Genomic DNA, 23,136 nt, shown 5'->3' with positions numbered 1-23,136 from the left:
ACAAAATCCACCGAGAGGTGAGACCAGGGTCGCTGTGGAACGGGCAGGGGTTGTAATTTACCCCTGGGCAAGTGTCTGGGCGCCTTACACTGGGCACACACTGAGCAGGAGGAGACATAAACCCTCACATCCCTGGCTAACGTTGGCCACCAGTACTTCGTACTAAGGCAGTGCACTGTCCGGCCAATACCTGGATGTCCAGAGGAGGGTGACGTGTGAGCCCAATAAATCAGCCGATCCCGGACCTCGAGCGGGACGTACGTCCGACCCACCGGACACTGTGGAGGGCTAGGGTCGGTGCGTAATGCCCGCTCGATCTCCGCATCGACTTCCCACACCACCGGTGCCACCAGACAAGACTCCGGTAGTATGGGAATGGGCTCCACGCACCTCTCCTCCGTGTCATACCGCCGGGACAGGGCATCTGCCTTCCCGTTCTGGGACCCAGGGATGTAAGTGATCTTGAACACAAACCGGGCGAGAAACATAGTCCATCGAGCCTGGCGAGGATTCAGTCTCCTAGCTGCCCGAATGTATTCCAGGTTACGGTGGTCGGTCAGAATGAGGAAAGGGTGTTGAGCCCCCTCAAGCCAATGCCTCCACACCTTTAGGGCCTGTACTACGGCTAACAGCTCCCTGTCCCCTACGTCATAATTCCGCTCCGCCGGACTGAGCTTCTTCGAATAAAAAGCACAGGGGCGGAGCTTAGGTGGTGTGCCGGACCGTTGCGAAAGAACTGCCCCGATACCGGCCTCAGACGCGTCCACCTCTACTTGGAAGGGTAAAGCGGGATCCGGGTGCGCCAGCACCGGAGCCGAGGTAAACAGGTCCTTCAGTCTCCCAAAGGCCCTGTCCGCCTCAGCCGACCACTGCAAGCGCACCGGACCCCCCTTCAGAAGAGACGTTATGGGAGCTGCCACCTGTCCAAAACCCCGGATAAACCTCCGGTAGTAATTCGCAAAACCCAAGAACCGCTGCACCTCTTTAACTGTAGTTGGGGTTTGCCAATTACGCACGGCAGACACTCGGTCCACCTCCATTCTCACCCCTGACGCAGACAACTGGTAACCCAAAAAGGAAACTGACTCCTGAAAGAACAGACATTTCTCGGCTTTGACATACAGGTCATGCTCCAACAGTCTCCTCAATACCCTGCGCACCAGGGCTACATGCTCGGCCCGAGTAGAACTGTACACAAGAATATCATCTATGTACACCACTACTCCCTGCGCCTTCATGTCCCGGAAAATCTCATCTACAAACGATTGGAAGACTGATGGAGCATTCATTAACCCATATGGCATGACGAGATACTCGTAATGGCCGGAGGTAGTACTAAATGCTGTCTTCCACTCATCGCCCTCCCTAATGCGCACCAAGTTATAGGCGCTCCTGAGGTCCAATTTTGTGAAGAACCGTGCCCCGTGTAATGACTCCGTCATGGTCGCAATCAGCGGGAGTGGATAACTATATTTCACAGTCACCTGATTGAGACCGCGGTAATCAATACACGGACGCAAACCTCCATCCTTTTTCTTCACAAAAAAGAAGCTCGAGGACGCGGGAGAAGTGGAAGGCCGTATGTATCCCTGTCTCAGAGACTCGGCAATGTAAGTCTCCATTGCCCTTTTCTCCTCCTGTGACAAAGGATACACATGGCTCCGCGGGAGCGCAGCTCCTATCTGGAGGTTTATCGCACAATCCCCCTGTCTATGAGGCGGCAACCGTGCCGCTCTGGTCTTACTAAACACGAGTGCCAAATCCTCATACTCAGGCGGAATGTGCAGTGCTGGCATCTGGTTCGGGCTCTCCACCGAGGTCGCCCCTACGGAAACACCCAGACATAGCCCCTCACACTGAGCAGACCACCCTTTAAGAGCCTTCTCTCGCCACGAAATCGTAGGATCATGGGTAATCAACCAGGGAAGCCCCAGTACCACCGGATACGCAGGAGAGTCGATCAGATAGAGTTGAATCGTCTCCTCATGACCCCCCTGCGTCATCATCCTAAGTGGCGCTGTGACCTCCCCAATCAACCCAGATCCTAACGGACGACTATCTAAGGCATGTACAGGGAAGGGCTTATCGACTGGAAGGAGGGGAATCCCTAACTTAACACAGAATTTACGATCTACAAAATTCCCAGCTGCGCCTGAATCGACTAGCGCCTTATGCTGGGAACGAGGTGCAACCTGTGGGAAACAAACAGGTAATGTAATGTGTACGACAGAAAGCTCTGGGTAAGTAGGGTGCCTACTCACCTGGGAGGACTCCCCAATGTGTGACCTGCCATCTCCCCCACCAGGGGATCCTCCCCAGCACCTAGCCGCGGTGTGCCCTCCGCGGCCACAGTTGGTGCAGGAGACTGCCCCCCTCGGGCTCCTTCCTCTCCTCCCTCTAGCGCCAGCACCTCCAAGCTCCATCGGGCTCGGCTCGGAGGCGCTGGAGGGTGGAATGGGAGGCCCCCACCTGGGACGTCCGCGGGTCGCGAGCAGGGTGTCCAGCCGAATGGCCATGTCCACCAACTGGTCAAATGTTAGTGTAGTATCCCTGCACGCTAACTCTCTGCGGACGTCCTCCCGAAGGCTACATCTAAAGTGGTCTATGAGGGCCCTCTCATTCCACCCTGCATCTGCCGCCAGAGTCCGGAACTCCAGCGCAAACTCTTGAGCGCTCCTCATCCCCTGTCGGAGGTGGAATAGACGCTCCCCCGCCGCCTTCCCCTCTGGTGGATGGTCGAAGACAGCACGGAAGCGGCGGGAGAACTCCGCATAGGTGACTGTGGCGGCGTCTATTCCCCTCCATTCGGCGTTGGCCCACTCCAACGCCTTGCCGGTGAGACAGGAGATGAGGGCGGAAACGCTCTCGTATCCCGAGGGCGCCGGGTGTATGGTGGCAAGGTAGAGCTCCACTTGTAATAGGAACCCCTGACACCCGGCAGCGGTGCCGTCGTACGCCCTCGGGAGCGAGAGCCGAATCCCACTGGGTTCCGGTAGTTGGACGGGCGGGCTGTCCGATGGTGATGGTGCGATAGGTGGGGGTGTGGGTACCCCGCTTGTCTCCCATCGATGGAGGGTGTTCATGACGCGGTCCAAGGCGTGCCCGATCTGGTTGATTCGATCCTCTTGACCACGAAAACGCTCCTCCATGACGTCGGTGGTAGCTCCTGCTGATTCCATATGTGGTGTGTAATTCTGTCAGAGTTGCTGTAGGTAGGTGTGGTGTGGAATCAGGCGCAGGACGCAGAAGTAAAGTCCAAACAAAGTCTTTAGTAGAATCAACACAAAATAATCCAAGAACAGCCCGGAGGCGAGAAAAGCGAGCACAGGCGTAACCAAACGGGCGCACTAAACATGTGCGTAAATCTCTCCTAAAAACAACAAGGAGGCAAACTACTAAATAGCGCACCAAAATAGGTAGCGCAGCAACATGGCAAGAAAACAATTACACACAACACCTAACTAACAACAAGGAACTAAATAGGGTGCTTAATGAGACATAAAACAAAACAGGTGTGACAAACAGACAAAACCAATCAAACAAGAAACATAGAACGGTGGCAGCTAGTACTCCGGAGACGACGACCGCCGAAACCTGCCCGAACAAGGAGGAGGGGCCGCCTCGGCCGAAACCGTGACAGCCAACTTTTACTTTTACTTCACTACATTCCTGAACGGAAGCAAACGGAACAAAACGGGTATAAACATACCTGAATTTGTCCAGTAGAAACTCTTGTTTGCAACTGTTGGACTAATGATTACAACCTAGATCAGCTAGATGCAGGCAATAGTGTGCAAGGTGGTATTGAATATGTCGCTGTCAGTCACCTTGATTACTCAAATTTCACTTGACCTGTACACCTATGTTTTGAACTTTAATTTAGTAGGCTATGTTGTAGCAACCTCATGATGGGTATATTGAAAATTCTAGTAGTAGCCTAAACCTATCGATGTTACATTGACAGCCATCCAATATGCTGCAATAGAAATAAGGCATTGCTCAACAACAACAAAACATAATCGTCCTCCCTCATCTTAAAATGGCACCGACTGCGACTGATAAGTACTGTACCTCAATTGAAGACATACTACAAGGACACTGAGGAATTGGGCCACATATGAACACAGTGAAGAAGAGTGGAAACTCTGACAATGAAAGGTGAATAAAGATGGTTTTGCATCGTGGCTACAATAACAGAATCCCACTGTCTCCAAAAACACTGCAATGGGGCACTGAAAGAGAAGATTCCAGTTTCAAAGAGTAGCACTTATAAACCGTGGAAATGGTAGATGTGGAGGAGTGAGGAGTCATCCCCTGCTTATGATCAAGACTGGTTGCTCTTTGCACAACCTCCTCACTCCCACTGGAATCTGTTGACAAACTAGGTTTAACCTCCCAGCAGTGAGGAGATGTGCTGCTCCACCACTTCATAACACTCCAGGGTGTGGGAGTTGTATTCTCCATTGAGAGGTGGATTGGTACTGTACTGTTCTGTAGTAGCCTCTAGGTTATGATTCAGGGCAAAGGGGGAAAGGGGTATAAAAGTCCAGGACTGTGAGATGATGACTAATGTGAACACCTTGCATCATGTGAGGAGAGGTGCGGGGGATAACGCCTCTCACTACTTACGTGGAAGACAAAGGGTTCAGAAACAGTGAGGCGGGAATTAAATTATAATGCAAATATTTTCTTAACAAAATATGCCTATTGTAAGGAACCGTGCTCACAAGATGAGTAATCTTACTTGAGATCTGAAGACTTTCATCGGCTCCCTAAGCTAATGCCTATAGGCTTTAGCTCAGCAGGTCAACACAGTTTTGTGGCATGAAGGAGATTCAAGTTCGAACCCAGTCGGTCACACCAGTTCAATATCTCTCCATAGCCAGTCAGTCCTCTCTAGATTATGCTCTAAATATACTCTCCTCTCTCTAGAAGAGATAAAACCAGTGAAAGCTGGAAGCTCAATTAGCTGGACTTCAAAGCTGCAGCAGCGTTTTCAATACTTCCCTACTGGCATTTCAACTTGTGTCAGTTCATTCATCTCCGCCAGTTAGACGGAGTCTGGAAGTCATTGCCCACTGTGCACAGACTTAATTTCAACGTCCAGTTTTGATTTACATTTGGTTGAGTTGTCAACTAACATGAATTCAAAGTGAAATACCCCCCAAAATTGACCATGACATTGGATTGAGGTTAAAAGTTTTCCACATTGATTCAACATTATCACATATAATTTTTTTGTTGAAATGACATGAAAACAACATTGATTCAACCAGATTTGCCCAGTGGGTGGTATTGCTTGGCATGCTGGGATACTGAGGAACAAGGAGATAGACGGTCCTGTTGGCTAGTCTAGAAGGTAATCACAACACCATATATTTTTTGGCTTGGAATAATCTTCTACTCATAGAAATCTTTTTACAGTGCTTCATCCTCTGAAAGGTCATTAAACCTCTGTGAGCAAGGTTACCTCACAGGTTAAATGAGGCCTTGAGTTGCTTCATAAAGGAGTGCATGAAGCCAGCTGTGTAATAGTCTCACCACAAGACAAACTGAAACTTCTAGTGCCATCCGCCATCCTTTCACATGACAAACTATTCATATTTCCACCCCATGAGTTTCCTCCACTCCGCAACTACAGACAAAAGAAAGGGACAAAGTGCTGATTCTGCTTGAAGAAGGCTGTTTTCATAAGTGGTCCGGCGTCGATTCTGTCACAAAGGCTGTCCTGTCACCCTGCCTCAGCTATACATTAGCTTCTGTTGGGGAGAGGAAGTGATCCAGAGGCCTAATTGTGTGTATGGCAGACCTTTGTGTGTGTGTGTGTGTGTGTGTGTGTGTGTGTGTGTGTGTGTGTGTGTGTGTGTGTGTGTGTGTGTGTGTGTGTGTGTGTGTGTGTGTGTGTGTGTGTGTGTGTGTGTGTGTGTGTGTGTGTGTGTGTGTGTGTCTGTGTGTGTGTGCGTGTGAAGCTCCAAAGGAAAGCCCTGGCTCCAGGGGGCCTGTCCTGTCCACCCCCATGGCTCCCCTCTGGGCTGGTGGTGAGACAGGCAGGCAGGACGAGGATGAGGCTGGAGATAGAGGGAGGGTGGGAGTGACAGGGAGAGAGAGAATGAGAGAGAAGGAGGGAAAGAGAGGAGGTGCTGGGCCGACTCTTGCCCTCTCTCTGACAGGATCTGGTCAATGTCCTGCCGCCGAGGGTCGCGGGCCAAAGCTTACACACACACACATACACACACACACACATACACACACACAAACTTATCTGCAGTGCATCTGCCGGGCCGCCTGTGCAGTCAGCCTGTCTCCATGGCGGCCTGCGATCCTTTTCCTGCTCTGGGGAGGGGAGAGGAGGGAGAGAGTGGGGAGGAGGGGGAGGAGGGGAGGGGGCTCAATGGGAAACTGAGTTTTCAGGGCCCTGCCAAGTTGCTGAGCTGAGCTTTATGGAAAACACTAGCCCCCTCCCGGTTAACAGGCCTATGCACTTCTGAATTTCAGACAAACGAAAATAGCTCTCATAACTGGCTGGCCAGTAACTGGCTGGCCAGGACACTCTCTGCCCCCCTAGCCCTCCTCAGTCTTTCTGTCTCTGACTTGAAATTCCCACACGTGTAACAAGCTCACGTGTCGGGCCTACTGCGAGGACAGCTAATTTGTTCTACTGTTAAGAAAAGGAGGGAGAGAAAAATGTAATAACTCTAGTGGAGCCGCGTGTATTTATCATTCCTTCTCTCTGTGGATTGAGATGACCTTGCTGTGACCAATCTGTGGCGCTCGATTCAGGTCCCATTGGCCAGTCATTTCATCATTCAAACAGCATGCGCTCCAATTCTCATGACCTAATGCATTGTAGAATGCCTGAAAGCTGCTGCTTATGCTTTCTCTGTTCTCCCCTCCACTCCATCGTCAACAGAACTAGAGAGCCATGACAGATTTTACTGCATGGGGAAAAATGGCAGTTACATTAGAATCGTTCTTCTGACAGAAAAATGGCAGTTACATTTGAATCGTTCTTCTGACAGAAAAATGGCAGTTACATTTGAATCGTTCTTCTGACAGAAAAATTGCAGTTATATTTGAATGATTCTGACAGAGTGATGAAATGGAGATAAATAAAGGGGAATATTATGATGGAGAGCAGTGCTTGTCTGTCTGCTGGTTAGAACTGCCAAGGTCAAGTACCTCAGATCATTGAGAAGTGATTAATTTGAAATAGGGGCATCGTCATAAAAATGATATAACTATTAGAGGCATGTTATACTGTATGTCCCAAGGACATCATATATATACAACTGACATGTTCAACAGTCCAATACTTCTGCAGTAAATATGATTCCTAAAATTATTTTATTTATCCTTCGGTAGAGGTTCTTTAGACTGTATTTTAGTCTGTAGGACAAAGGTATGTCTCAGTTTCACATTTCTGGGGCTGAAAAACAGGGGGTTGATGATGCTGGTAGATCCTATAGTAATCCAGCAGTCTTTAGGACCTGCTGTAGATGATCCTAAACCCTCTCTGACAGTCTACCTGACACTGACACAGGCACAGCCATAAACCTCTAGAGCACAGATTTCCTCATCTGCTCCTCATTGGGAGCACTGTTCCAGTCAGACCTTCAGCACTGCAGCTACAGGTCTGAGTGTTTACATCTCATGACCTCTAACACTAAAATAAAATAATAAAACAGAGAGAGAGAGAGAGAGAGAGAGAGAGAGAGAGAGAGAGAGAGAGAGAGAGAGCGAGAGAGAGAGAGAGAGAGAGAGTTAAAGCACTATGATGTGTCATATGGCTCTCCTGCAGAGAAAAGACAGCAATGTTATAGTAATGGCAGGAGGTATGGTTGCATTTAAGCAGTGTCTTATTTAAATGGTAAGACACTGAAAAAGATGGACATGCTCTCTTTACTCAGTAAGAAACATTAATGGGAGCATAGCAGGTCCACTGGCAGGGCTAGAGTAGAGGTTTCGTCATGCTCTGAGCCGAGTGCTATGCTACATTACCCCATTTCCAAGGGTCACATTATCCACTTTGCTCCCATTGTCACCACTGTAAACATAACAAGAGGAGAGAGGATTATGAGGGAGACCGTGATTTGTCTCCAACTCAGCACAAAGCCTACGTCGTTGAGTGTGTGGAGGAGGGGAGGGAGGGAGGGACTGAAGAACTCTACTTCACACAACAAATGTGATGAAACAGTGAGAAGAAAGAGAGGAGACGTAGAGAGAGAAAGTGAGAAGGAGAGGGGAGGAGAGACAGAAGGGCCTCCCTCCTATTTTACGTAATGTACATTCTGTCTTGGCTGCATTTCTCAAGGCTGCTTGACTAGTGTGTGTGTGTGTGTGTGTGTGTGTGTGTGTGTGTGTGTGTGTGTGTGTGTGTGTGTGTGTGTGTGTGTGTGTGTGTGTGTGTGTGTGTGTGTGTGTGTGTGTGTGTGTGTGGTGCCTGCTGGTGCCAGGCACAGTGAGCGTCTCCTCCAGCCCAGTGTTGACCCTGTATAGTCTGAGTGCCTGGTGATGAATACTTCTCCTACTACTCTGGGCGAGGCTGCACGTACAGTAGACACACACACACACACACACAAACACAGGCGTGCACACACAGACATACAAAGGCAAGCACTTTAAAAAGCACACAAATGAATGCACAGTCACACTGATACTCACACACACCAAGGGTATGGAGAAGGTGGAGTAGAAGGAAGACAAATGTATTGCCTCGGAGTTCATCATCACAGGTGAACTAGACTAGAGTTTCATGATCCACATGAGGTAAAGGAGGAGGTGGTCAAGGTCATCTCAGGTCACATCTCTGACTTTGATACAGTTGAAGATTGTCCATTCACTAAACCTATTATTGGAATTCTGGGGTAAATGCACTACCTCCCTCCCTCACCTCCTTCCTCTACATGGCCCAATGTTCTTTACTACGGAATTCACTGGTATGTTTCATCTGAAAGATAACAACTCATTATGGAAAATGTATTCTGGTTAAACGGTCTCTGCTCCCTCTTAATGAGAAGTCCACTGGTGTTGCAGATGGTCTGAGTGGACCCATATTGCCCCCCCCCCCCCCCCCCCCACCCCCCCCCCCAGTCAAAATGGTGCCTGGTCCTATCTAGCCACCAGCCTCAACTCCCTCCCTCCCTCTATGTCTTACTCACACCCAGCCGCCTGCAAATGAATACAAATGAGTGTTTTCATTCTGAGCTAGACGGCAAAGTATGTTATCACAAGCCTGAGTTCCTACTCTTAAAACGAACCAATCTCATCCCCATGAAAAATAAATATGATGTGGTGGAACTCTTGAAGATGCAATCGTATTGTGATCAAATTGCTTCTAATGTCCCTTAATGACTGGAGCTGAGGACAGAGGGAGAGCTTGATTGATTCAGTGAGCCAGTAGATTTGATAGATTTGTGAAGTGTTTCGGTCAGGAGTCATTGAGAGGGCATGCTCTATAACGAAACTGAAGAACAGAAAATGTATTGTATTATGATAAACTAGTAGGTTATAGGGGAGTGCTACATATTTATGTTGGATCAGGTGAGCTACTCCCTCAGACAATAGGATTATAGACAGAACACATAGCTATTAATATACTGTTTTGCAATTTCCTCATTACTGTGGAATTCTGAGCGATGCCAGGAACATGTCAGAAATATAGAGGAGGGTTGAATAACTTACAACATGCCTCCGAGTCTGACTCCAACTATTTGCTAATGTATTTATAGTTGATGTTGCTGAAAATGTGCTTTAACCTCACAACTTAGTATATGTATCTATGTACGTGATGATGCAAATAACTATATATACTACACCTACATTTTGCCAAATCATCCTCAAGTCTCTCAATTCAACAATTTCAGCTGATCGGCTCTAACTTTATGTTTTCCTAATTATTTCTGAAAATATTTTCACACAATGATCCTATTTGGTTAACAATTTGCAGACATACCGATGTGAATTCTCAACATATTGGAGCCGGTCTGGTTAGTATATAGGTTTAGGTGAGGGGACGTCACAAGGGGATGAGCAGGCTACAATGTCTTCTATGTGAAGGCTGCCTCTGTATAAATCTCTCACTCAAAGGCCTGGGTTGACCCTCAGCCTTAGCCTTTGTTTGGCAGACGCCTTGGCCCCCTTTAATCTAGGGAGGAGATAAATCCATTGATGGACCTAGCCTGACTCAGTTGAAAGTGCTGTCTGACCATCTCCATAGATCACCATAACACAGCATGTTTGAAGTTGGGCTGGGGGGCTGTGGTGGGCTGTGCTGCATGGCGTGTGTGGGCCTGGAGAGGGGTGACGGGAGGGGGTGGGGTAGGGCTGGGGGGGCTTCCTCACAACCCAGAACAGAGTAATCAACCTGGGCCATGACCACAGACCCCACCTCCCCCTCCTCCTCAAACCATATACACTCACACCCAACCAGACCACAACAAAACCATTCCTGCTGTCCTTTTGACCACAGAGCACAAACACCATACAGGACCAGGATGGTAATCTCTCTCTCTTTCTCTCTCTCTGTGTTTCTCTCTCTCTATTCTCTCATCTTTACTAAAAGTGGGTAACACTTTACATTAAGTTGTATTTTTCACAGAGCTTCTACAGGGGTAAAAGGCAATTTAATGTAAAGTGTGACCTAAAAGTGCAATCAAAGCCAATGCAGTTCAGATGGATTTTCCTGAGATTACCCTGAGAGAGCTATCCCTTCTAACACGTACATCACGAGAGTCTATGTGTATATATGTGTCATCCAGAAGTGTATATGAACTGAGGTGAACCACTGGGAGCTCTTTAGATGTTAGCTACTGATAAAATACCTTCTTCACCCCATTACATTACTTCAGGCGCTCACACAGTGGAAGTGCTGCTCTCCCTCCTCACACTCTTATCCTTCATCAATACAGACGCTAATCTGAACACAGGGGCTAATTTTGATAGATTGTTTTAGTCTCCTCAGGGCATGTAAGGAATGACACATCAAAGACAAAAACAACGTATTATATTTCTCATGTTACAGATGTGTTTAGTCCAGTCCAGTTTATTTGTCATATGCACAGGGTACACGTGATACACAGTACAATGAAATGCTTACTTGCAGGTTCACTTTCAACAATGTAATAAAAGGAATAATACAAATAAGCTTAATGGAATAATTGTTATGGCTGTTAGGGATTTACTCGGTTAAGGATTTACTCTATTTTCTGCAGTCTCGATGGGTTGTGTTTTCCAATGCTCATGGGGAAGTCTTGAAGATGAAGGTCTTGTAGGGGCTTTTCCCTGTGGCTGCTGACATATGGAGCAGCTTTCTGCAGGTGTGTGTGTGTTCTAGACATGCAAAGTGTGTCCCTCTCTCAGCAAGCCCAACTAAGGCAAGCGAAAATAACACCCCCTGAAAATAGCTTGACAGGCATGTTAATTGCCATTCCCTGCATTAACTCTAAATGTAACTGGTTCATAAACAATAGATGCAAACTTCCCCAGCACTAGTATTAACAGAAACCTCAACAGTCCTGACTCAGTATTGAAGAAAGTATGCCACATTGATTTATGCCAAGTTAAGGTAATGGATCAAAAGGATCACAAGTCACAACAAAGAATAAAAGATACTCGCCACTGAAGATACTCTTGCTATCTCACCCTCATTGTCACCCTTTTCTGTCTCCTATTTCCTTCTTCTCAGCCTCCTCTTTTTAATTACCCCTATTATTACCATCATACATCAATATACACTACCTCCACTCCATCTTTGTTGCTCAAAACTATTGTCTACACATCATTATCCTGCTGGTAATAATTTATGGTGCTCTAACACTTGACATGTTTTTCCTTAATCAACTCTAAAGTAATAGCAGAGTGATGTGGATCGTGGCTCACACTGAGGTGCCAAATCCCTTCATGTCTAGGAAGCTTCACACAAACACAGGAAGTCCAGTGTTTCAAGGCAACGGCGAGGGGAGTAGGAGTCGGAGCCGTGGCCTGCGTCTCTCTCTCTCTCCTCTGATGGGCAGCTCAGATTAACGGTGGGTGGTAAACCTGCAGCTCATACACCTCATTGTTGCAGTCCAGAAACAACCTAACCTGAGCCCAAGGTCTGCAGTGCACACTGGTTTCATTTTACATCATTGTAATGTATGGCATTGCACAGTAGTGTTCTGCTACTGGAGTGAAATTAAGGTAAACCTTTTTTATTAGGAAGTAATAAAAACAAATGGGCATGGCTCAGGATCTGTGTCAAGAGTTACTCAAAACCAACACAACTGAGAAGTTACTATAGCTAAGGCCAGAGATATACGTTAGCATATGACCTGACCAGGATTGGAAAAATTCCTGGCTCCAATTATAAGGATTAATCTAAAGCAGGGGTATTCAACTCTGACCCTACGAGGTCCGGAGCCTGCTGGTTTTCTGTTTTACCTGATAATTAATTTCACCCACCTGGTGTCCCAGGTCTAAATTAGTCCCTGATTAGAGGGGAACAATTAAAAAATGCAGTGGAACAGGCTTGGAGGTCCAGAGTTGAGTTGGAGGGATCTAAAGCATACCCTCATTTCCCTCTGAATCTATTATTCAATAGTCAATCTAAAACTCAATTGGAATGTGATCTGAGTAGTCATTCACCCCAATGCTTTTTGCTGCTTGTCTTCTCTAAAGAATGTTCAACTTGACCCAAAGAACAACCCTCCTCACTTACTCCTAAACTGCAGGAGTTGCTCGTTTTAGGATGCTTTCTGATAGAATCCACCATGGAAGCCTGGGAGGGTTTTAAAGAAACATAGTGAGATTAGCAGAGCAACAGGGACATCCAGTGGTGAGTAGATGCCTTGTTGTCGTCCTAAACTGTCTGATTAACATAGCTTCCTTGATGTCCTCATATAAATGGACTATATAAATGAAAGGGAAAACTAGTGAAAAAGTATTCGCATAAACAGCTAATGCCACCCAGGTGGAGTACTACACATTGGTGGTGAGTGCAGACTCAGTGAAAATAGCACTATTTTGCATTGGTGTGTATCTGCAGTGTTGTGATATGTATCTAACACCACTAGATGGCATATTTAGTCAAAAAATGTCCAAACCTGACTACTAAACCAGACTAAACCATGTAAAACAGACAGATGGCGCAAATGTTGCAGAAATGCAGACTTGCATATTTGGGAAATACAGCATGTTCCCAATTCCTCAAAAGGTACACAACCCATTGTTGTTTTCAATATCAATGGATGTTCTTCTAAAGATTCCCTAGGTATTTTAGAGACTTACATTGAAGATGAAATAGTTTATGCTTTGAGGTCTTGGTAAATAGCCTAGGGCTATTAGGGTTACCAATTACTTCCGTAATATGAACCCCAAAGCACAATTTCCAAAAAGGATCTTTCCAATTAATTTAACTGCTTTGACATGCAAACGTAACACATGGTTATCCATTAGTTATTTCTGAATGTGGCCAAAATCTGCTATACATGATTACATTTTTATATAATTTTGGATAACCAGTCCAGAAGTCCGAAGAGGGAGGCACCGGAGGAAAATGAAAAAAAATAACCCTTTCGCGTGTGTACCTGAAAGCCTATTGGTCCAATTTTTTCCCCTGCTGACACAATACTGCAGACACGTACCCATCCTGTTTTTAGTCAGTTTAAGCTTGCACTTAAAAAACAAGGCTTTGACATTTGCTACCTACATAAGCACACTTTACACACTTTTAATGTCATCTTGACAAAAACTCTGCTCGCGGATTCAAATCGCTGGAAGTTGACCATGGCGGCTGCCACGAGCAGCAATACATCCACAACCACGCTACAGATCAAACATTCCAGTATCGAGCATACGCGGAAACGCATAGACCCTCGGAGGAGACAAGCCGCACTCTCTTTTCTCAGTAACATTTCTTTGGATGGTCGACCGGTGCAAGATGATGCCGACAATCATTTCGAAGAGGATAATTCAATTGAGGAGAGGACTAGACAGAGCCTGGTTTCTGCAGCAGAGCGTCCCCTGTACGCGGCTGGCGGTGGCGCTGGAGGAGCGACCCCCACGGCCGCCCAGGCGCTCGCTATTGCAAACCAGGCTCTGATTGCTAACGCCCGAGACAGTTTTGGGATTGATCCCGCCGCTACAGCTCAAGCGTGTACAGATCCGGAAGGGGATGTTTTCGGCCCTTCGATTTTCAGTTCGCCTTTCTCTGCAGTACCAGCCGCGATTAGAGGCAGGCTTCAGACCTACACTCAGGGAGTTGTGCCTGCTGCCTTCTCTAGGCAGACTTCCCAGGGCTTCTGTTTGGAGGGAGGACAGATAGCCAACTCTGTCCTGGAGCTGCAGAGATCAAGGTAGGGTAATTGTAGATATCTCCATCATGTAGTGTTTACATTCATGACATGTGTGAATGAGATTACTGGTTGCCCATATTGGGATTGGGAATAGTGACACAAGCCCACAGTCAATGTTTGCACTGCACTCTCACAAATTATGCATGTCATAGGCTACCATATTGCAACCCAATAGTGTCAACATTACACTACAGGCTACAGTATTGCAACACTCATATTGCAATAGTCACTGAAAGTAAGGTAAGAGTTATCTTCATGAAGGTCTTTGTTGAGTGAAGCCACCAAACAGGATCCACACAGACCTAGACTAGACTAATGTTTATCATCAATTATCATCTCAGCAATAGCACAGGTTTCTCCAGTCACATTTTGTACTAGGGCTGCTCAAAGGGCATCATCAGTCTTAGTCAGTCAGTATACTGCTAAAGACAAGTTTATACAAAGAGACAGATGACAGCAAAGAGAAAGTGCCCTGGCTTTCTCTCAGATTTGTGAAACTGTATCTATCTCATCAATAAGCAACTTACACACTTGTTTGTCGATATTCATTAATATGCTGCTTACAACTGTACACCAAGACACATGCAGTGGCCCATTTGATTCAGGTGGAATCAGCAGGATTAGGTTGAAAAGGTCAACCATTGTGGAATAATTTCGATTAGCCTGCCTATTAACCAGTATGAAGCATGTGCCCTCAAATAACAGAATTTGTAAAACATGTTATATTAGTGGTAGCACTGAAACCATTTGAGAGATCATACAAGTAAAGGCATGTCCAGCAGGAAGGTGGACTTGTTTCCCCCCCTGTGCAGATGCGGTCCCCCATGCAGATTTTTCCCCATAACCCGTTGGATGACTTTACAAAGCTGTCCAGCACCTGCCACCTTGCCCTCTCACTCTCTCTCTCTCCACAGCAGGAGAGCTGTCAGGAATCCTGGACTCACTCTGTGTGCAGTAATTGTGTTTAACATGATTTTCGAATGACCACCTCATCTCTGTACCCCACACATACAATTATCTGTAAAGTCCCTCAGTCGAGCAAGAATTTCAAACACAGATTCAACCACAAAGACTAGGGAGGTTTTCCAATGCCTTGCAAAGAAGGGCACCTATTGGTAGATGGGTAAAAATTAGAAATCTATGGCAAGACTTGAAAATGGTTGTTTAGCAATGATCAACAACCAATTTGACAGAGCTGACAGATCTTGAAGAATTTTGAAAATAATAATGGGCAAATGTTGCACAATCCAGGTGTGGAATGCTCTTAGAGACTTACCCAGAAAGACTCACAGCTGTAATCGCTGCCAATCGGGATTCTAACATGTATTGACTCAGGGGGTTGATTACTTATCTAATCAAGATATATGTGTACTTTTTTTTTATTGTATTTTTTCCACTTTGACATTACATATTATTTTGTGTAGATTGTTGACAAAAAATTACAATTTATCCCACTTTGTAACAAAAGTGAAGGGGTGTGAATACTGTCTGGAGGCACTGTACATTACAATGATTTAGTAGCTAAACCCCCCCAGGTTATGGAATGCGGTCGTTCAAAGGAGGAAGCCCATGTAAACTGAATTATAAGCTGTTGAGAAATAACTAAGGCGACCTGTTGAGGGACCCCGGCCATATTCCACAGACACATCATAGATGGGCGTCTCACACAGTGCCTGGTCTGTTTTCCCAGGGCAGCAGCTTGGTGGGAAAGTGGCCAGATCCAGAGAGGGAGCCTTGGCTGGGAAGAGAAAGGCAGGACGCCCAGGCTTTCAGAGACGCTGCCTGGACAGACTCTCCTTTCTCTCTGTTTCTCTCCATCTTCTGTCCTTCACTCCACTTCCTCTCCCAAGGGCACCATACTAGATACTCTTTTTTTTTTCTCCCCTCTCTCTCCTTTTCTCTCTCTCTCTTTCTCCTCCCCCCTCGCTCTCCATCGTCCTCCCTTCCCCCTCTCTCTCATGGCCTCCAGTCCTGCTCCCAGCCAGGAAGCCCCAACACTCAGATCAGCTGCCAAAAGATACTCAGAGATCAGCGCTTGGAGCTGCTTTAAAGCCATCCTCTTATTCGGTGTGCATTGATTCTAATGCATGCAGATGATGGTTGGGTCTACATAGGCTGCAGTATTCTACTGCTCAACCTAGGCTCATAAATTATGCTAGAATGTAAAAAGCCATCTAAGGCGCCCACTCTGTCTTGCTGCTACTGTAAAGGTGTCAGCCCAAGGTGTGGATCTGTTTCAACCGCTCTAAAATGAAAACTAAATTTAGCATAGTGAACATTGTTACCACAAAATCAAATTCCAATAAAATGTTATGGATTGACAGTTTTTAATCAGTAAATTATATTCTGCATTCCAAAGTCTCCCCATGTTTTAATTTTTTTTTCAGAAGTCCTCATTGTGATCAAAAGCCTACTACAGGGAGACTAGGAAGCCAAGGGAAGCAATAGCAGAGAAACCACATGCAGTATAAACCATTACAATGGTCATTTGCAGTTTTGTGCAATTGAGTCATATCCTTTTGGTTAAGAGGTTGATTGTTGTTTGGTGAGGTAATGGTTGGCATAATCACATGATTATGTAAGCTGCATACTTAGGCTAGTTTGCCTCTGAAACCCTTGTGGCTTGAACTGTAAGCGAAATCTCCAAAGCAGCTGCAGGATAGGCCTTTATGGTTAAAACGGCCACCATAATCAAACCATTACTGGTAATGAGTCTCGAGATGAGAAAGATAGACATGATGGTATACTCTTTAGTTCCAAAATGGAATACAAGTTCACTAGTTCAAGTTCCACACTGTTCACCCTAAACAACATGCTATTTAAAGGGAGGGGGAAGTATGGATTCAGTGTGGTTTTACTGTATGTCAAGCAACCGGCGCAACTAACCACAAGGTTCTGTGTGTCTTGAACAATATAGGTCTATGTGTTGTTGTCCTTTATCCATGTCTGCAGCAGTGTTTGCCCTGTATTATTATTATTATTATTATATATATTTTTACAGCAGTGGCAAGAATTTAGCAGCGTTGGGCCATATTTCTGCCCCCCCCCCCCCCCCCCCCCCCGCTACCCTTGCCAAACTGCTACAGTAGCAGGAAGGAATTCACTGTTGTTGCAGCATTGTTGGAGAAGAAAGACTGAAGGGGCTGAGAATAGCCTTTGTTGATTTGGATTTTTACCCAAATGATTCAATTTTCTTTGGCTTGGCCTGTAATTGTAAGTAGAAGGCTAGAACATTATATTTACTTCCACTCTGTCACCCGACAGTGGAATGGGAAGACAATGTCCATGGCAAGCTGCCAATGGGCGTGCATGTGAAACAATTTAATCTTCTATGTTGAGCACTACAGCTCCTTAGCCTAAAAAGCGACAAGCATAGCAGTCAGGTTACATACAAATTGTTTTTGAATGTCCTCATAGGACGTCTATAGGAATGTTGTAAAGATTGATTCAATGGACCATGCTTGAAATTCATTGTGAATGTGAACAGTGCTTGAAAACAACCATTTGAGGCAACAAAAACACAGACAGAGGGTGTCTTTCATGGGCAGCTCTACTAACAGAGGCCCATTGTTATTCTTTCAACGTTGAAGGAGGCGATAATCGGAAGTAGCCTGGGCTCTGCTTTAAAGCTTCTGAGTTTGACCAGTCCTTGTTAACGTCAGAATGCTACTGTTCGATTGGAGTTGATTTATCATAGCACGGCCTGTTCACCCCATTAACATCTAGAAGGAGGAGACAGTACAGGTGCATCAAAGCTGTGACTGAGAGACTGATAAACAGCTTCTATCTCCAGGCCATCAGACTGTTAAACAGTCACCTGTACTGCCTCCGCCTAATACCCTACCCTGAACCGTAGTCACTGTTAATAGCTGGCTACCACCCGGTACTCTACCCTGCACCTTAGAGACTGCTTTGCCCTATGTACAGAGTCATTGAAAGCTGGTCACTGCTGTACACACCTTTTCTATTAATATACTGTCCATACTGTCTATACACACCATAAAAAAATAAAAAAATATTTATATATACAAAAGTATGTGGACACCGCTTCAAATTAGTGGATTCGGCTATTTCAGCCACACCCGTTGCTGACAGGTGTATAACATTGAGCACACAGCCATGCAATCTCCATTGGCAGTAGAATGGCCTTACTGAAGAGCTCAAGTGACTTTCAATGTGGCACCGTCATAGGGTGCCACTTTTCCAACAAGTCAGTTGGTCAAATTTCTGCCCTGTTACAGCTGCTCCGGGCAACTGTAAGTGCTGTTATTGTGAAGTGGAAACATCTAGGAGCAACAACGGCTAAGCCACGAAGTGGTATGCCACACAAGCTCACAGAACGGGACCGCTGAAGAGCATAGTGCGTAAAAAATAATCTGTCCTCGGTTGCAACACTCACTGGAAACTGCCTCTGGAAGCAACGTCAGCACAATAACTGCTCGTCGGGAGCTTCATGAAATGGGTTTCCATGGCCGTACAGCTGCACACAAGCCTAAGATCACCATGCGCAATGCCAAGCGTCGGCTGGAGTGGTGTAAATCTCGCCGCCATTGGACTCTGGAGCAGTGGAAACGCGCTCTCTGGAGTGCTGAATCACGCTTCACCATCTGGCAGTCCGACAGACGAATGTGGGTTTGATGGATGTCAAGAGAATGCTACCTGCCCCAATGCACAGTGCCAACTGTAAAGTTTGGTGGAGGAGGAATAATGGTCTGGGACTGTTTTTCATGGTTCGGGCTAGGCCCCTTAGTTCCAGTGAAGGGAGTTCTTAATGCTACAATGACATTCTAGACGATGCTGTGCTTCCAACTTTGTGGCAACAGTTTGGGGAAGGCCCTTTCCTGTTTCAGCATAACAATGGCCCTGTGCACAAAGCGAGGTCCACACAGAAATGGTTTGTCGAGAGCCCTGACCTCAACCCCATCGACCACCTTTGGAATGAATTGGAATGCCGACTGCGAGCCAGGCCTAATCGCCCAACATCCGTGCCCGACCTCACTAATGCTCTTGTGGCTGAATGGAAGCAAGTCCTCACAGCAATGTTCCAACATCTAGTGGAAAGCCTTTCCAGAAGAGTGGAGGCTGTTATAGCAGCAAAGGGGGGACCAACTCCATATTAATGCCCATGATTTTGAAAGAGATGTTTGACGAGCAGGTGTCTGCATACTTTTGGTCATGTATATTCCGGACTCATTATGATATTTCTTCATTTCTTTCTTACTTTTTGGATTATGCGCGTATTTCTAGGTATCATTACTGCACTGTGGGAGCTAGAAACACAAGCATTTCGCTGCACCTACGATAACATCTGAAAATCTGTGGATGCGTCGTGACCAATAAACTTTGATTTGATTTGACACGCAGTTAAACATCAATAGCTGATTGTGTCACAGTCTTGTTTGAAGTGGATGAGTAGTCTGGTCCGTGGTCCGTGTGTTATTGTTTCCACAGTTTGCGCGGGTGTGGAAAACATCCTTTGCACGTCCTGGCTGGCCTGCCGTTGTTCATCTACAGTGTCTGGATCTGAGCATCCTGCTGAACTGTGGAAACTAGTTTTCATGCCAGCTGGATTTTCAAAGGGCTTAGTTCATCAGTACTGTACAAACTGCGAAAGAAAAACCTAGTAGTCAAAATAATACTTTTATTCTGTTCAAAAATGAAATTATTAACCTAATAATGTGTCATGTCAATAGATAGATTAGAGTACCTGGAACGAGATCATGTTATGTTTGTAACACAGTGAGGGCTGTATTTGTTCAGCTGACTGCTACAGACTAGCTGTTCTGGTTAACTTGTTCTCCAGGGTGAAGGTGGAGAGACATAGCTAAGACATGGGTTTTATTTCAGTTGCTCTGCTCTGTGCAGCTGACGAATGTCTCACCTCACCATCAGGGATGTTAACCTTAGCATGTTAGCCCAGCTATAGCAGGCTAGGAATGTAAGCATGATGGTAGCCATCCTATCCATCACTCAGGGTTCTCACTGGAGGATGTTGCCGGGCCTGACGACCATAAATTACTTGACGATCCATGATCAATCAATCCAATGTATTTTATAAAGCCCTTTTTACATCAGCAGTTGTCACAAAGTGCTATACAGATACTCTTCTGGCTGTGCCAGGTGGCGATTATAAGAGTATATGGCCATTAAGGCCAGATCGTTCATCAAGACGTTCATAGATGACCAGCTGGGTCACATAATAACCACAGTGGTTAGAGAGGGTGCAGCAGTTCAACACCTCGGGAGTAAATGTCAATGATCCATCTCTTTGACCTTCACAGAGATGTTGGTGATGTGATGAGTTCATGTAGGCTACATGCTTTCCTTCATTACTTACTTTCCTGCCATGTTTCTCTCAAAAGAGAGGTTCTCAACTTCAAGAGATTATCCTTTTTAACCAACTTCAAGAGATTATCCTTGTTAAATATAAACATGTAAATTAACAAATTCCTCCATCTCAGTGCAGAGTGGATGTATGCCGTCTAGTTGACCATGTTTACAATTTCTGGCACATCTCAGTGCTTGATGTTTTATAACTTATTTCCTTTATGATTGCTGTTTCTAACCACATTCCCTTGTAAACATTATGTAGTCTCACCTACAGTGGGGGAAAAAAGTATTTAGTCAGCCACCAATTGTGCAAGTTCTCCCACTTAAAAATATGAGAGAGGCCTGTAATTTTCATCATAGGTACACGTCAACTATGACAGACAAGTTAAGAAAAAATAATCCAGAAAATCACATTGTAGGATTTTTAATGAATTTATTTGCAAATTATGGTGGAAAATAAGTATTTGGTCACCTACAAACAAGCAAGATTTCTGGCTCTCACAGACCTGTAACTTCTTCTTTTAAGAGGCTCCTCTGTCCTCCACTCGTTACCTGTATTAATGGCACCTGTTTGAACTTGTTATCAGTATAAAAGACACCTGTCCACAACCTCAAACAGTTACACTCCAAACTCCACTATGGCCAAGACCAAAGAGCTGTCAAAGGACACCAGAAACACAATTGTAGACCTGCACCAGGCTGGGAAGACTGAATCTGCAATAGGTAAGCAGCTTGGTTTGAAGAAATCAACTGTGGGAGCAATTATTAGGAAATGGAAGACATACAAGACCACTGATAATCTCCCTCGATCTGGGGCTCCACGCAAGATCTCACCCCGTGGGGTCAAAATGATCACAAGAACGGTGAGCAAAAATCCCAGAACCACACGGGGGGACCTAGTGAATGACCTGCAGAGAGCTGGGACCAAAGTAACAAAGCCTACCATCAGTAACACACTACGCCGCCAGGGACTCAAATCCTGCAGTGCCAGACGTGTCCCCCTGCTTAAGCCAGTACATGTCCAGGCCCATCTGAAGTTTGCTAGAGTGCATTTGGATGATCCAGAAGAGGATTGGGAGAATGTCATATGGTCAGATGAAACCAAAATAGAACTTTTTGGTAAAAACTCAACTCGTCGTGTTTGGAGGACAAAGAATGCTGAGTTGCATCCAAAGAACACCATACCTACTGTGAAGCATGGGGGTGGAAACATCATGCTTTGGGGCTGTTTTTCTGCAAAGGGACCAGGACGACTGATCCGTGTAAAGGAAAGAATGAATGGGGCCATGTATCGTGAGATTTTGAGTGAAAACCTCCTTCCATCAGCAAGGGCATTGAAGATGAAACGTGGCTGGGTCTTTCAGCATGACAATGATCCCAAACACACCGCCCGGGCAACGAAGGAGTGGCTTCGTAAGAAGCATTTCAAGGTCCTGGAGTGGCCTAGCCAGTCTCCAGATCTCAACCCCATAGAAAATCTTTGGAGGGAGTTGAAAGTCTGTGTTGCCCAGCGACAGCCCCAAAACATCACTGCTCTAGAGGAGATCTGCATGGAGGAATGGGCCAAAATACCAGCAACAGTGTGTGAAAACCTTGTGAAGACTTACAGAAAACGTTTGACCTGTGTCATTGCCAACAAAGGGTATATAACAAAGTATTGAGAAACTTATGTTATTGACCAAATACTTATTTTCCACCATAATTAGCAAATAAATTCATTAAAAATCCTACAATGTGATTTTCAGGAGAAAAAAAATCTCATTTTGTCTGTCATAGTTGACGTGTACCTATGATGAAAATTACAGGCCTCTCTCATATTTTTAAGTGGGAGAACTTGCACAATTGGTGGCTGACTAAATAAAATTGTTCCCCACTGTATGTGGTATAAAGACTATGTTTAATCATCCTCTGTTGGTTTAGGCTTGCTTACTGCTAGGAGTTTGTCAAGGACACAGTCATTTTTAGTTAATTTGTTCTGTAGTTGATTAACCAGCCTGAGGGCATACTCTGTGATCATCAGCTCATTCTTTCTGTCTCACTGAATTAGTCATTGAAGAGGGGACAAGTCAAGTTGAGTGTCATTGAGTCACATTTAAATAAGTGAAAGCTTGGTGACAACTGACAAGCAGGCTGGCAGGAGTTGTGCAATATGTTTTTTCTATAGCAATGGGCTAATAGATTTTGCCTTGGCTGTTGAGTCATGCAACCCAAGTGTGAAAGAAAGACCTGTCTGTGAGGAAACAGTGTTACGACAAAATGAACCATCCAATGTCTTAATCCTCTTATGGCGTATTTCCATACAGGATTTACCTCAGTGTTTTACCCAAAAGGCTCAGACTACTCTGTTTCCATCTATGTGGGCCGGCACCCGTGTCTCACTGGGCCATGGCCACTGGTACTTTTCAGCCTTCATTTACATAACAATTGCTAACTGTGAACTTTAACACCTTCACACAAAGCAACTGTTTTGATTATG

General features: G+C 45.6%; 1 protein-coding gene across 1 annotated transcript in view; it reads left to right on the top strand.

Moving 5' to 3' along the window:
- Nucleotides 1-11,035: 11,035 nt before the first annotated feature.
- Nucleotides 11,036-23,136, top strand: part of LOC311150435 (CDK5 and ABL1 enzyme substrate 1-like) — a 31,530-nt gene continuing 19,429 nt past the window's right edge. Inside the window, exon 1 of the mRNA XM_084187921.1 lies at nt 11,036-14,330. Within this exon, the coding sequence (XP_084044047.1) occupies nt 13,762-14,330 (569 nt within the window). The 5' untranslated portion in view covers nt 11,036-13,761. The remainder of the gene's footprint in view (nt 14,331-23,136) is intronic.

Source organism: Coregonus lavaretus, assembly GCF_964263955.1.
Source record: "Coregonus lavaretus genome assembly, chromosome: 23".
NCBI lineage: Eukaryota > Metazoa > Chordata > Actinopteri > Salmoniformes > Salmonidae > Coregonus > Coregonus lavaretus.
Note: the sequence above shows the minus strand (reverse complement) of the source record. Positions and strands in the feature narration are given on the sequence as shown.